Source organism: Lissotriton vulgaris, unplaced genomic scaffold (genome assembly GCF_964263255.1).
Source record: "Lissotriton vulgaris unplaced genomic scaffold, aLisVul1.2 SCAFFOLD_1011, whole genome shotgun sequence".
NCBI classification, from domain to species: domain Eukaryota; kingdom Metazoa; phylum Chordata; class Amphibia; order Caudata; family Salamandridae; genus Lissotriton; species Lissotriton vulgaris.
In genome coordinates, this window is record NW_028250223.1 from 2,432 (window position 1) to 18,736 (window position 16,305).

The 16,305-nt window shown below is 45.2% G+C and overlaps 1 protein-coding gene across 1 annotated transcript in view; it reads left to right on the forward strand.

Annotated features, from left to right (window-relative positions):
* Positions 1–927: 927 nt before the first annotated feature.
* The window catches only part of LOC147663332 (radial spoke head protein 6 homolog A-like), a gene marked incomplete at its 5' end in the record, with an annotated part of 192,224 nt that continues 176,846 nt past the window's right edge, over positions 928–16,305 (forward strand). The window contains one exon of the mRNA XM_086950516.1: positions 928–1,677. Within this exon, the coding sequence (XP_086806642.1) occupies positions 928–1,677 (750 nt within the window). The remainder of the gene's footprint in view (positions 1,678–16,305) is intronic.

Genomic DNA, 16,305 nt, shown 5'->3' on the forward strand with positions numbered 1-16,305 from the left:
TTTGAGTATTATTACATATGGTTTGTGTTTCTATGCTACGTTGTTGTGCAGGCCTATGTTTGGATGCCAAGATGATCAAAGTTCAAATTCCAATTTTGAGTGCACATTACTAATTTTACTTCATATTACAAAACTGCCTAGTTCTTCTGTTTTTGTATTAAATTCAACACCTTGTCGATATACAAGAAATAAATACTTAATGTAATAGATGATTGCACTTTTAATGTTTCCTGTGTTATGAGGAATCTCTCCTCATCTATTTGTCGTTGGGTCCGTTTGACAGATTACTGTCTCTGATGAAATGTGTGATATTGTGAGTGCCTGGGTGTTCCTTGAAAACTTAATTCAAAGATGCAAGTTCAAACAGAGTGATAGGTAGCTCTAGGTAGACCACTGATATGTGCCTGGTTTATTCAAAATATGTGCCTGTTTTTGTTTCTAGGTCATCTATTTATCATACTCCTGTGTTCCTGTAATGGTAGACACCTTGTTCATTACCTTTCACTTTCAGAAATTACTCTCAGATAAAACAATCCTTTAGATCTTGGTTGTGCTCTGACTGTTGAAAGACCTGGTGATTAAACCGAGTCTACAGTGTTTCTGCAGGCAGCGAAACGGAGAGGCTAGATGCTTCTGGCAGTCTTCACCATCTGTAAATGTTTTAAACAGCTTTCTGCATAAATGTAATCTCTAGCCATTTTTCATAGCATGGAACAAAATATTTTTTTAAGAAACAGTTGAGATAATGTTTTTTTTACCACCAATCATTAAATTCCTTCTCAATAACCACACAATGCTGCTTTCATTAGACCAGAAAAAGGCAATTTATTAGTATGACATTTTTACTTCTACTGATTTAGGAGTCAAAAAATGATTTAATCCTGTATGTTGTTGACTCACTCTTAACGCATTGTCTTTCTCTGACAGCTGGAGACTCCCCTCCCAAATGTGATGGAGCTTGCTTTCTTCTTTGAGCAAGGTGGAGTAGGCCTGAGCAAGGAGGAGACTTACCGTATATTCCTCGCTCTGAAGCAGCTTATTGACTCTCAACCCATCCAGAAGTGCAGATTCTGGGGAAAAGTCTTGGGAACGGAGGCCAACTACATTGTGGCTGAGGTAGAGTTCCGAGAAGGAGAGGATGAAATGGACCAGGAGGAGGAGGTGGAGGAGACTGAACCAGACACCAGTGACCTCAAGGAGGATGTGGATGAGGAGGGTGAGGAGCAGGATCCTGGCCCCCCCAAGTCCACTTATAAGCCCCCTCCAGTTGTCCCCAAGGAAGACAACCGGACCGGGGCCAACAAGTATGCCTACCTGGTTTGCAATGAGCCAGGCAAACCTTGGGTGAGACTCCCTCTTGTATTGCCAGTCCATATTACTGTGGCCAGGCAAATCAAAAAGTTTTTCACTGGTCGGCTTGATGCCCCCATAGTGAGTTACCCCCCTTTCCCAGGTAATGAAAGTAACTATCTGCGGGCTCAAATTGCCCGAATCTCCGCTGGCACCCAGGTCAGCCCTTTGGGATTCTTTCAGTTTGGTGAAGAAGAAGCTGAGGAGGAGGAAGGAGCAGTCCGAGACACCTATGAAGAAAATCCTGACTTTGAAGGTATCTCTGCTCCGGAGATGATTGATGGACTTTCTAATTGGGTGCATCATGTGCAGCATATCCTACCACAGGTAAGGGATGAGTTCAAATGAATAAGGCTTTTATAACTATTTCTTTTAATGATCTAACCTCTAATTTAAGGCTCCTTTCATATTCATGTCAACTTACCCATCTCATTAACCAATTTCTGCTTGGAAAGGGGCAGACCCAAGATGTATCCATCAAGAACACTATCAGAAACTGACACACCATGTTTCCCTTTACCTACAAATCATAGCAGACGTTCCCTGCAAGAATATATGCAGCATTGAGGCTGTTTACAGAACCCTGTTGGCTCTTAGGGGGAGAACACACATTACTGGCTATTCAACACTGCTGTGAAACCCTGTTCTGTCTGTTCCCGGCTTTGAATGTTGCAGCTGCAGCTAATGCCCTTGCAATAACGTCACAGCAGACTCATTATTGAGTCCTGTTATCTTGCTTCTGCAAATAGTGGCATGCAGCATGTGCAATCTCACTGCAAAACCTCTTCAGTTTTAATGTGCAGTGAATGCTTACAGAAAATTGCTTTCCAACTATAAATTGTATTTAAATGTAAAAAAATATAGCAGCAAAGTGGAAATCCACTAAAAGCAAGCACATTTTACCATACTTTAGCTCAAAAATACAACTACATAACCAAACTATAACATGGGATGTAGAACATCATGTGGAAAAACAATATATCTATGCACAGCTTTCAAGAAACCTAAAGCAAACACCCTCAAAAATATGCAAAGATTCGCCTTTTATACAGAACTTTTTTGTTGGAAGTACAAACTGGGATATCTGATAGAGACATCTTGCCGTAGATTCCTTACTTTAGTATCCTTCCCAGGTGCGAGACTGGATCTAGAATTTGTTTCCCACAGCACATCCACACACTGGCAGAGAGAGTCACGCAACTCCTTATTGACGTCGCCTATCGGATGTGACGTCGATTGAGTCCATATAACTCCCTCGCCGACGCGCTGACGTCAGTTCCTTCTGTTTCGCACTTGCAATGCAGATCCATAGTGGTTAAGAGGCTATTTTTCAGGCCTTTCTTGATGTCTTGTTGAGAGAACAGTGTGCTTTTTCAAACAATGGCATCTGGGTTTAAACCCTGTGGATCTTTTATTAGACAAATGTCGATCACAGATCTGCATACCACCTGTTTGTGGTGCCTCAGTTAATTTTGGTGCCTTGGTTAACATCACGACTCTGAGGACTACGGTTTCTACCAACCTCTTTGACTGAAGTCATCATAAGAGTGCCATACGGAAATACTGTTGGCACGCTTTTCTGAGAAACAGCTTCGTCATCACTCCTCACCAAAGACCGGGGACAGGCCGAGGAGTTGTTCGGCTGAGGGATCACCTCTGTCGGTGTCAAGGAGGGCTCCGAGAACCCAATGGCTGAAATGTAAGCCTAACACCGTCTCCCAACCGTCTGTTGAGGAGCATTTACACGAGTTTAGTTTATTTGGCGCCTTCCTAAATATCCTGGAGCTGGTGCGACTTTAGCCCAAATGCGGTAAAAGTATTTTACCCTACAAAAGGTTTTTGGGCATCAGTCTCTCTCTGATGCCCCCTCATGCCCCAAGGAGGTAGAAGGTGCCCTGACTGGATCCTCACAGGCTGGTTCAACCTCAGTGACATTTGGGCCCTCTGAATCCGTTATCCGATTTGTAACGACGCCGGTGTACAACCTTTCAGGGTTCACATCTTTTGCGTCAATTCAACAAAAATCGTCGGTGCCGCTCATTGCCGACTCTGTTGCTTCGGAGTCTAATCGGCCAGCGACGTCTGCAGCACTGATGGATGCCGAACACATTTCTATTTCCGGCGCCCAGATAACGCCATAAAAACATCTGACCGCTCCAGGTGTGGCGCCGACAGTACCATCTTATTTGGATAACTAACCTTCTGGTGTTATTCAGCCCTCATCTGTTTTTATATGGGAATACACAGTTTAGTAACTGAAGGAGAGAATATTGAGGATCAAAACCCTTTGTATAATGCTATCCAAGCTCCTAAGGAGGAAAATTGGCTGACTGAACTGGGGAGGTTAGTGGATTAGAGTCCTCTCCATTTTCAGATTTAGTTTCTCCACCTGATATGGCAATGGAGGAAAGTTCTTCTGTGGCTGAAATATTGAAAGGGCAGGTGTGGTGTTGAATTGCCAATTTCTCACAGTGGAATTGTCCACTGATCCTTTGGCGAATATTCTTAATCAAAGTGAGACGCGAGTCGAGCCTGAGCTCCCTTTTTTTTATTTTTTATTAAAGACCTTTATTTGACATAACAAAACATACAATATTACAGGCCTACAACCGTCCAGGCCGGGTGTTACATTTGCATTCTCGTGCCTGAGCTCCCTTTTAATGAGTCTCTGCTGGACCTGTTATTAGGAGTCCTGTTCCATTGAAACTGGCGGCACACCACTTGTGCATTATAAAGCACTTGGTCTTAGCGTAAGTCTTGCTTATTTTCTGCCAGGTTTGTTGTTGTTACAACGAGCTCACGTCGGTTCCGCGCACGGATTAAATATCCAGTATCGTCTTTGCTTCATTTATTTCTTCATTATGTAGATTAACCAACACGGTGTGTAGTTCTCTCTCTGTTAGCGCAACATTTCTTTAGACATTGACTGTTAGCAGATGCATATAAGGTTTTCCTGTACTCCCTTTTTCTGTTTCTACCCTGGACACATCTGGCACTGCTCTCTAGTTGCATATCGCAGTTTGTTTTTGACAAAGATTCAATCCTGTTTTTCTTTATTCTCCACAGTGGCCCCTGAAGAAGGGATTTTCATCCCGAAATGCATTGGGCATGAGGGCATGACCAAGACCTTTTGATTTTGTCAAAGAAGTTTATTTGCTTAATATTTTATACAGTGTATTGTCAAGAAATTTGATATTCGCAATTTTTTGTATTGAAAACAATGTACATCAGCCAAGTTTGGTTGCATTTAAATACAATGAATAATTGATTCATTCACATTTGTATTTAATTTGCATGTTTTGAAAATGTATGATTCTCTTTATCTAAGAATGTGAAATGTAAATACATTACTATTCGCAGTGCGCCTTGCAAACTGGTGGTTTTCCACCAGAAGCATTTCTGAGCTTGGGCAAAACCCATGACAGGAGCTCCAGTTGACCGGGTGTTAGACTTGGAATCTTTTGGCATGTTTCCCCAGTCTTTTTGCTTTCTGACCTTCCGGTTTTGACTCTGTTTTTGCTGGTTTCGTGTCTCTGCACACATTCTCACTGCTGTTCAGGGCTAAAGTGCAAGTGCTCCTGTTGTAAGCTATGTTATGGATTGGTGTTTTCATGATTGGCATATTTGATATACTGGTAAGTCCCTAGTAAAGTGCACTGAGAGTACCAGGGACTGTGAATCAAATGCTGCTAGTGGGCTTGCAGCACTGATTGTGCCACCCACAGTAGTAGCCCTGTAAAGGTAACTCAGACCTGCCACTGCAGAGTCTGCGCGCAGTTTGTAACTGCCCTGTCGACTTGGCACATACCCCACTTGCCAGGCCCTCATCTCCCCTTTTCTTACGTATAAGTCACCCCTAAGGTAGGCCCAAGGTACCCCTGTGGACAGGGTGCTGTGTATGTTAAAGGTTGGACATGTTCTGGTATGTGGCATGTCCTGGTAGGGAATAACAGTGCACTTCGTTTTTCACTATGGAAGGCTATGTGTCCCATAGGACAGAATGGGAGTTTTGCTTACAAGATCTTATAAGCATAACTTCCCATTGGGCAAGATGGAGAAATTTAGTTTAGTATGCCTGGACTTTGAATGTAAAAATGCATCTTTTAGTAAATATGATTTTTATGTTGTGTGTTTGAAAATACCACTTTTAGAAAGTAGGTATTTTCTTGCTTAGCCATCCTGTGTGCCTCTGCTGGGTTTGTGGATTTGGAGTGACAGGGGCTGGTGATGTATGTTCTCTTCAGACAGCCATTGGGGGGGTTGAGGTGTGTTCTGCCTTCCTGGATGAGTCTGGGCTGGGCTGAAGAGAACTGGGATGCATTTAGAGTAGTGGGAGGAGATTTCCTTGCTCCTGAATGGGCCTGGTCTGCTTTAGGTACTGCTGTCTCTGCCTCTTGCTGGGAAGCTGGGCCAGAGAGGACCAAACTGGTTCGGACTGAGCACAGACACTCTGCCTGAGAGAACAAAGGAATTTGGAGCATACATTTTGGGGTCCAGACCCCAGAACTTTAGTTCTCTTTTGGAACCAAGAAGATTGCCAAGAAGAACTGGAGAAGGTGTGAAGAGGGACTACCACTTTGCTGTGTGCTTTGCTGTGTTGGCCTGCAGTGGGTGCTTCTGTTTTAGGCAATGAAAGAACTGGACTGAACTTTCTGAAACCTCTTTTTGTGAGTTTCTCCAAGGGCTTGAGGTAGACCTTGCCCCTGTTCAAGAAGTCTCAGGAATAGCAAAGACATCAAGTTCATATGTTACTAGGACTGGGGACTGTGTGGTTGTGCTAAAACAAAAGAAAAAGAGCCCCACGTTGTCAACAACGCCGCTGCTGACTCCGTGTCTTCAAGGCACCACCGCACTTCGCACTGCAACTCTGGTCTCACCGACGACGATGCCACCAAGCCACTGCTTGTACCTCGACCTGTGGGCACTGCACCGACTCACTTCACATCACCCCCGGCATCCCCAACGACAACTCTCCACGCCGATGCCGCTACTTACACCATGGTTTGAAGGCACCGCTCGTAAGTTATACGACGCACCGTCCTAATTCCGCACTGCAGCCATGGCCTGCCGATGCCAGCGCAATCGACTCCAGTTGCTCAACCGACAACAGCTCTTCAGCAACCAAGACGCTGCTGCTTGCACCGTGACCTACCAGCACAGCGACGAGCATGGATAAGCCCTTTTAGATGTCCTGATATTCCTTTACCTTGATCCTTTGGTAAATGACTCTCAACTATCGTATCTTTTATGGAATATGATTTTCTAAATGTCACTAGAGGATGTACAGGTAAATCTTGTCCAACTACGCCGTCTGATTTTAGGTTCTTCCAATTTCTCTGCATGATTTTCTTAACACATGTGGCTTCATTTGAGAAATTTGTGATCATCCTAAAATTGGTCTGCGATACCTAGTCTTGCTTTTTAGTCTCTTCTTTCAACAGATCTTCTCTATTTTTCTCTGCTACTTTATGCATTGCCCTAGCAAGAACTATATTGCCATAACCCCTCCTCTCAAATCTTTTTACATTCTCTTTTGCTGCTTTAATAAAGTCACTGTCTCTCAAGCAATTGCGCTTATTGGCAGAAGCTCGCCATAGGAAATACTAGTGATCAGTTTTTTATGGTGAATAATGTTTGCGTGTAACCTCGAGTTTCCTGCAGTCAGTTTTCTATATAATGACATGCCAATCTTATTACCACTGATAAATACTTCAAGATCCAAAAAGTGATCCCTATCTTGACTAATCTCACTAGTGAAGCTTAAGTAGACACTATTGTTGTTCAAAGAGGAGCTATATTGCTTTGCTGAACTTCATGCCGCCGCTGCCGACTCCGTGTCTTGAAGGCACCACCGCACTTCGCACTGCAACTCTGGTCTCACCGACGACGATGCCATCAAGCCACCGCTTGTACCCCGACCTGTGGGCACTGCACCGTCTCACTTCACATCACCCCCGGCATCCCCAACGACAACTCTCCACGCCGATGCCGCTACTTACACCATGGTTTGAGGGCACCGCTCGTAAGTGATTCGACGCACCGGCCTAATTCCGCACTGCAGCGCAATCAACTCCAGTTGGTCAACCGACAACAGCTCTTCAGCAACCATGACGCTGCTGCTTGCACCGTGACCTGCCAGCACAGTGATGAGCATGGATAAGCCCTTTTAGATGTCCTGATATTCCTTTACCTTGATCCTTTGGTAAATGACTCTCAACTATCGTATCTTTTATGGAATATGATTTTCTAAATGTCACTAGAGGGTGTACAGGTAAATCTTGTCCAACTACGCCATCTGATTTTAGGTTCTTCCAATTTCTCTGCATGATTTTCTTAACACATGTGGCTTCATTTGAGAAATTTGTGATCATCCTAAAATTGGTCTGCGATACCTAGTCTTGCTTTTTAGTCTCTTCCTTCAACAGGTCTTCTCTTTTTCTCTCTGCTACTTTATGCATTGCCCTAGCAAGAACTATATTGCCATAGCCCCTCCTCTCAAATCTTTTTACACTCTCTTTTGCTGCTTTAATAAAGTCTCTGTCTCTCAAGCAATTGCGCTTATTGGCATAAGCTCGCCATAGGGAATACTAGTGATCAGTTTTTTAGAGTGAATAATGTTTGCTTGTAACCTCGAGTTTCCTGCAGTCAGTTTTCTATATAATGACATGCCAATCTTATTATCACTGATAAATACTTCAAGATCCAAAAAGTGATCCCTATCTTGATTAATCTCACTAGTGAAGCTTAAGTTGACACTATTGTTGTTCAAAGAGGAGCTATATAGCTTTGCTGAACTTTCTGTGCCTTTCCTTATGATGAACAAATCATTGATATATCTTCTCCAACTGATGATTCTTTCTACCCAATTCCTTTGGGCATCCGACCATGCCACCTGCTTCTCCCACCAGCCTACGAAAAGATTTGCATACCTGGGGCGAAGCAGGTGCCCATGGTGGTCCCTCGTTACTGCCTGTATTGTTGTCCCTAAAATATAAAGATATTATTATTTTAGCAAAATCCCATGAATTCCAATAAATCCTCATTATATTCTGAATATTTCAGTGGACGCCCTTCGAGAAAATATTTTATGGCTTATAGGCAATCTTTGTGGGCTATGCTGGTGTACAGATTGGCAACATCCGTTAAAATCATCAGAAAGTCTGATTCCTAAACATGTTCCTTCTGTTTGTCTGATGAAATCCTTTGTATCTCTTGTGTATGATGTTAGTTGTGTTACCTATGAGGACAGAAAATTATCCACATATATTGACATATTATCAGTCAAACTTCCAATAGAAAACGGTGGTAACTTTGGATATGGAACGGCTAGGAATTAACACTCTTCTGTTGTCAGCATCCCTCTCTGATGTCACTTTTGGATCAATGCATGCCCATTCCTTATACTGTTTTGATAATGTTGATTAGTGACTGTTATATAGTTGTTTTTATCACTTAGTTGTCTTAAGCCTTCTTTGCAGTAATTGTCCTTCGTTTGCAAGACAATATTCCCTCCTTTATCTGAGGGTTTAGAGACAATCCTACAACCGTTTTGTAAATCAATTAGAGTCTGTCTTTGTTCTTTTGTTACATTGGTCTTAATTTTATTCTTGTTCTTCCCCATACGTGGGGCCAAAATCTCCTTGTTCACACTGTCGGAGAAAACATTGATTGCATCTGTGGTTGTTTAAGGCATAAACTTTGATGTTGGTTTAAAAGCAGTACATCCTCCTACTTGTATTATTCGCAAACTCTCCGCTCTATCGATGTTGTCTCGAATGTCCTCAACTTGTGATGTAGCTTCCATTTGTAACTCTTATAATAGTGCCAATGTGTCAAGATCATTGCCTGTTACATTATCTTGTGGCATCCCCACTTCTTTTTGTGTTGTTCTTTATCTATTTAATCCTTTCAATTTGAAATATTTATAATGTTTCAATTCCCTTGAAATCTTAAAAAGGTCAATTCTTGTTTGTGTATACTCAAAATTTGATACAGGGCAAAAGGTAAGTCACAATTTGTTCCTCTGATTTAGTGTGTTGTTTCATTGGCAAATTCACAATAGATAGATTTTCAGTTTTTACTACTTCTTCGTTCCCCTCTTGCTCTGAGTATTGCGATTGGGAATGTTTCCAGTGCCACCTTCCTCCTCCTCTTCTCGTCTTTCATTTCCCTTTTGCTCCGGAGGTTTGCCTTTGCCCCAGCCTAACCACATTTGGCAGATTAAACATAATTCCTTGTGAAAATGAGTTTGTGTTGGCTGGAACCTGTCCTCCTATTGCTCCTTCCTCTTCAGAGGAACCTGAAAACCTCACTTCTGTGGCTGACCAACGCAGAATCGGCGACAGACGTATTTTTAAAAAAAAATTGCGCTTAGAATTTGCTGTGCTATATTCTTAATCTCTATGCTTGTGGCCCTTCCCAGTCACTGGCCCTTGGCCCGCCACACTGGTGAGTTATCATTTTACTCTGGAGAACCAGAATGCTGGGTGGTAGGACATTTGTGACAGCACAGTGATCCCATGCACAAATGTGTGTAAAAAGTGATTTTTTTTTCCAGCTAAATTAGAGGTTTGCAGGCAATTCTGGGTAGGGAAACATTGGGGGATTCACGCAAGCCATACCTCCCTGGACTCCTCATGGTGTCTATTTTTCAGAAATGTGTGGGTTTGGTAGGTATCCTGTGGGAGTGCGAGTTTGATAAACAGGCACGGAGGCTATATATATTTTCCAAAAGTACTTTGTTTATTGTCTGACAGAGTTTTAGCAGTTGATGTAGGGTGGATTTCCTCTTACAGTTTTTTGGAGTAGATTAGTTAAAGAGGCTGCGATCTGGGAGAACCTCGGAATGAACCGACGATAATATCCCAGTAATCCTAGGAATGCTCGAAGATCTTTCTTGGTTTGTGGCAAGGGGATCTGTGCAATGGCAGTCAATTTTGAGGTTTGGGGTCTGATCACTCCCTCTCCCAACAGATACCCTAAATATCGTACGGGTTGGGCTGCTAGATGGCTCTTAGCGGGTTTGATTTTGAGACCATATCGTCCCAGGGTCTGTATGACCTGGAAAAGATGTGTTAAATGCTGTTCCCAAGATTCACTATAGATGATTATATCATCAATATATGCCCCAGCATATTTTTCATGTGGTTGTAGTATTATATTCATAGCCCTCTGAAACGTGGCTGGGGCCCGTTCAATCCAAAGGGTAGTATCTAGAACTGGTATAGACCATCAGGAGTAGAGAAGGCTGTTTTCTCTCTATCCTGGTCTTGAAGGGGTATCTGCCAATACCCCTTACACAGATCCAAGGTGCTAATGTATTTAGCTTTCCCTATTCTCTCAACCATCTCATCCACTCTAGGGAGAGGATAGGTGTCAAATTCGGAGATCTTGTTGACTTCCCGGACGTCAATGCAAAACAGTAGTGAGCCATCTGGCTTCGGTAAAAGGACAATGGGCGAGTTCCACTGACTTATAGAGGGTTCAATGATGTCCATTTCCAAAAATGTTTTTATCTCTTCTTTAATAGTTTGACTACAAGCCTCAGGGATACAGTATGGCCTAAGGCATACCTGTTTCCCAGGAGGAGTTTATATGGCATTCTCCAAGAGTGTAGTCCTACACGGGGAAGACGAGAAAGTGTCCTGTATTGGGTTTGGGACTTGCACTAGATTTTCTAAAAGTACAGATGGGAGGCTATTGTCTACACATTGAAGAAATAACAGAGCCTGTACTTTCGCTATGTTCACATCTGCAGTTACAGGGCCCTCCCACTTTTTAAGCAAATTTACATGATAAATCTGAGAGCTGTCTAGCGGGATCGGTCTCAACCCGATAGGTTACAGGGGTGACCTTTTCAGTGATAGTATATGGACCCTGCCACTGTCCCAACAATTTGTGATCCGAGGATCCCATCGTTGGTAACACTGAATCCCCTATTTCAAAAGTTCGGATCCTAGCTCCCTGGTCGTATTGTTTTTTCTGTGCTATTTGAGCTTCCTCTAAGTTGTTCCTTACTATTGTTCTGATCTGCCCTAGGTGAGAACGCAAATTGGAAACATATTCTGTCAATGGTTTAGCTTCGTCAGATTCTGATTCCCACCTCTATTGTGCCATTTCAAGAAAGGTACGTGGTTTGTGCCCATACAACAATTCAAAAGGGGAGTACCCTGTGCTCTTTTGTTCTTTACACCGTTTGGCGAAAAGAGCTAGAGGCAACATGTGCTCCCATTTTCTAGTTTCTAGGGATGAGAGTTTCTTGAGGGTGGCTTCAATAGTGGCAATATACCTTTCAACTAACCCATCTGTTTGGGGATGATAGGCAGCCGTTCTGATTTGTTTCACCCCTAACAATCCACAGACGTGTTTCATTAAACAGGACACAAAGGGAGTCCCTTGGTCCGTCAAGATCTCTTTTGGGAACCCCACCCTAGAAAACACCGCTATCATAGCTTTAGCTATGTTAGATGCATCAGGTCTGAGTAAAAATAAGGCCTCTGGAAACCGAGTAGCGTAATCTACTATAACAAGAACATACCTACATCCACTGCGGGATGGCTATAAAGGTCCTATTATGTCCATGCCTACCCTACTGAAAGGTTCACTTATAATGGGAAGTGGTTGAAGGGGTGCTCTAGGAGGGTGATATCTGTTGTTTCTCTGGCATACCGGATATTCCCTGCAATACCTTTAATGGGAAGAGGTTGAAGGGGTGCTCTAGTAGGGTGATAAATGGTGTTTCTCTGGCATACCAGACATTCCCTACAATACCTCTTGCTGATAAATTCCAGGCCAATAAAACCTTTCCAGGATTTATTTTTCGGTTTTATCTACCCCAAAATGTCCTCCCAATAAGAGACTGTGGGTTAAGTACAACACTTTATCCCTGAACGGACCAGGTATTAGCAACTGGGAGCTCTGGATCAGATTCCCTTTTCTATAGTCCCTCCTTCTTAAAGAAATATGGACCTACATAGTGGGGGTCTTCATCTTCTAGGGCCTTGTTCCATGCCTCTTGAAGCACAGGATCTTCTCTTTGTGCTGCATGGAGATTTCTATCGGTTTCCCATGGGTTCTCATCCTGTATGATTGGTAGAACGAGTGGACTTTTGATTTTTTCGGCTATTCTCTGTTTCCTACTTTCCTTGATTTTTGACGGTGGCCAGTTCTTGTCTGTATCCTGCGTAAAAGGCGCTGAGGCCCACCATTCTTCTTCTGGGTTCTTGCCATGTAAGAGTTGAGACAACTTTGGATAATCGTTTCCAAGAATAGCTTGCTCCGGTAATCGGGGTATTAGTCTCACAGTTAAAGATGATCATGGATCGTGGGCATGTTGTATTCGGACCTGTGGGATACGGTTTGGTGTCACCGTGGACACATCGGATACCTACAGTTCCATCCATTGGACCAAGACATGACCCTAGGTCTTGAGGTCGGACTACGCTGTGTAGGCAACCAGTATCTACCAAGGTGGTCACGCGATGTCCATTCACAGAAACGGTGCAATGATAAGGGAGTGGCTTCTTTTCTGAGGGAGAACAGTAGTGGTTTCTCGCCTCACCGATTTCCATGGGTTTTTCCTTCTGAGGACAAAACCGGGCGATATGTCCCATCCCTTCACATTGGAAACATTGGGGACCCATAGTAGGTGGTCTAATTATTGGACCCCATGGGATTATTGTAACGGGTTCAGGTTCTTCACTGTAGGTGGGCGAGGGTGACGATTTACTCCTGGCCCTCCTGTTTTCCATGTGGTTTCTTCTCGCCCCTTTTGGACTTCTTGGGCTCTGTTGTAGGCACTTGCGATTTCTACAGTCAAGTCAAGTCAAGTCATAACACTTATATAGCGCACTACATACCCAGAGGGTTTCAAGGCGCTTAGGAAGGGGAGGTGGATTATTTGTCAAATATCCACGTTTTAAGTTGCTTTCTGAACGCTAGGTGATTCTGGGTGAGGCGAAGGTAAGCGGGGAGTGAGTTCCATGTTTTGGCAGCCAGGTATGAGAAGGATCTGCCTCCCATGGTGGTCTTGTTGATGCGAGGTACAGTGGCGAAGGCTTGGCTGGAAGAGCGCAGTTGGCGGGAGGGGGTGTAGAAGGACAGTCGAGAGTTGAGGCAATCTGGTCCGATGTCGTAGAGTGATTTGTGTGCGTGGGTAAGCAGTCGGAAAGTAATCCTCTTATTGACGGGTAGCCAGTGGAGGTCTTTAAGGTGACCAGAGATGTGTTCGTTGCGTGGGATGTCTAATATGAGCCTGGCTGAGGCGTTTTGTATTCGTTGTAGTTTCTTCTGGAGTTTAGCGGTGGTACCTGCGTAGAGGGTGTTTCCGTAGTCCAGTCGGCTCGTGACTAGAGCGTGGGTGACTGTTTTCCTTGTTTCGGAGGGGATCCAGCGAAATGTTTTTCTGAGCATGCGAAGAATGTTAAAGCAGGAAGAGGATACGGCGCTGACTTGTCTGTTCATTGAGAGTGAAGAATCCAGGATGACGCCAAGGTTCCGTGCGTGGTCTGTCGGGATGGGTGCATTTCCGAGGGCTTCCGGCCACCAGGAGTCGTCCCATGCAGAGGGTGATTTACCTAAGATGAGGACTTCTGTTTTGTCTGAGTTCAGTTTCAGACGGCTTTGTTTCATCCATTCGGCGACTTCTTTCATTCCTTCGTGTAGGTTAGTTTTGGCGGTGCTGGGGTCCTTGGTGAGAGATAGGATCAGTTGAGTGTCATCCGCGTAAGAGATGATGTTGAGGTTGTGTTGGCGGGCGATGGCCGCGAGGGGGCTCATGTATACGTTGAAGAGGGTGGGACTGAGTGAGGATCCTTGTGGTACGCCGCAGATGATTTCAGAGGCCTCGGACTTGAATGGTGGGAGGCGGACTCTCTGGGTTCTTCCGGTGAGGAACGAGGTGATCCATTCCAGTGCCTTTCCTTGGATTCCGATGTTTCTGAGGCGTTGTAAAAGGGTGCTGTGGCAGACTGTGTCGAAGGCTGCAGAGAGGTCGAGGAGGATGAGGGCGACTGTGTCTCCATTGTCCAGTAGAGTTCGAATGTCGTCTGTTGCTGCGATGAGTGCGGTCTCAGTGCTGTGTTTGGCTCGGAAGCCAGATTGTGAGGGGTCGAGTGATTTGTTGGCTTCGAGGAAGGCGGAGAGCTGGTTGTTGACAGCTTTCTCGATGACTTTGGCCGGGAATGGAAGAAGTGAGATGGGGCGGTAGTTTTTGAGTTCGGTGGGGTCTGCTGTTGGTTTTTTCAGAAGGGCGGTGAGTTCAGCGTGTTTCCAGTCTTCTGGGAAGGTAGCGGAGTTGAAGGAGCAGTTGATGACGTCTCGGAGGTGCGGAGCTATGACGGAGTCTGCTTTGTTGAAGATGTGGTGGGGGCATGGGTCTGTGGGGGATCCAGAGTGGATGGAATTCATCAGGCGGATGGTGTCCTCAGTGGAGATTGGGTTCCAGGCGTTAAGGGTGTTAACGGGGGGAGGATGGTCAGCTGATGGTAGGGTGGGTTGCCTTCCGGGTTGGTTGTCAAAGCTGTTGTGGATGTCAGCAATCTTGTTGTGGAAAAAAGAGGCTAGGGAATCGCAGAGGGTTTGAGAGGGGGTGATGTCGTTGGAGTTGGCCGAGGGGTTGGAAAATTCCTTGACGATGTTGAAAAGTTCCTTGCTGTTGTGGGCGTTGTTGTCAAGTCGGTCTTTGAATGCTGTTTTCTTGGCTTTTCGGATCAGTTGGTGGTGAGTACGGATGGCGCTTTTGAAGGCGTCCTTGTTGCTGGTGGATGGGTCTTTTTTCCAGGCCTTTTCAAGGGAGCGGCACAGTTTCTTGGATTTCTTGAGGTCGTCGTTGAACCATGAGGCCTTCTTGAAGCCAAGTTTGTGTTGACGTTTTTTCAGTGGTGCTAAGGTGTCGGCGGTGTTGGATAACCAAACGGTGAGGTTGGAGGCGGCTTCGTTGGCGTTAGAAGAGAGGGCTGGGGAGGATTGAAGGAGTGATGTGGAGATCTGCTCTGTGGTGATTTTGTTCCAGTTTCTTTGCAGAGTTGGTTGGGGGTGGTTGATGGGTTTCGGCTTGTTGTAGATGAAGTGAACGCAGCTGTGGTCAGTCCAGAGGAGATCCGTAGTGTGGCTGAAGGAGACATGGTTGCTGGAGGTGAAGATGGGGTCGAGAGTGTGACCTGCGATGTGGGTGGGGGAAGTGACCAGTTGTTTAAGTCCGAGGTTGGCGAGGTTGTCCAAGAGGGTGGCGGTGTTGCGGTCGTTGATCTTTTCAAGGTGGAAGTTGAGGTCTCCCAGAAGGATGAAGTCTTTGGAGGGGAGCGCGTGTGGAGTGATGAAGTCCGTGATGTCTTCACTGAATTTTGCGCGTGGTCCAGGTGGTCTGTAGAGGAGGGTGCCTCTGAGTGTGGTTTTGGGGTCGATGTGGATCTGGAAGTGAAGGTGTTCGGAGTTGGCGAGGTTGGCATCAGAGCTGGTTGAGATGCGGATTGTTTTCTTATGGACGATAGCGATTCCACCTCCTGTATGGTCGGTGCGGTCCTTGCGTGTGATCTTATAGTCATCAGGGATAGCGATGGCGATGTCCGGGGCGGAGGAAGCGTTCATCCATGTTTCCGTTAGGAAGGCGACGTCAGGAGAGATGGTGTCTAGTAGGTTCCAGAGGTCAATGGCGTGCCTGTGGACCGAGCGGGTGTTGAGAAGGATGCATTCTAGGTGGTTGGGGTCGGGAATCTGTGGTGTAGTCGTAGCGGAGATGTTGTCGGTGCCGCTAAATTTGCAGGAGAAGCAGGAGAAAGGTCCATGGGTGCGTCCAGGAGCGGCTTGGACGCAGTTGGGGGCGCGACCGGGGTCAAGGGCTAGGAGGGTGGAGGCATCATAGGTAATGCGGGAGGGCTGTGGAGCGAGAGGGGCAGGGGGTCTGGCGCTGGGCGCGGTCCAGGCGCGGACGGGCGTAGACGGGCTTACCTTTGGCGC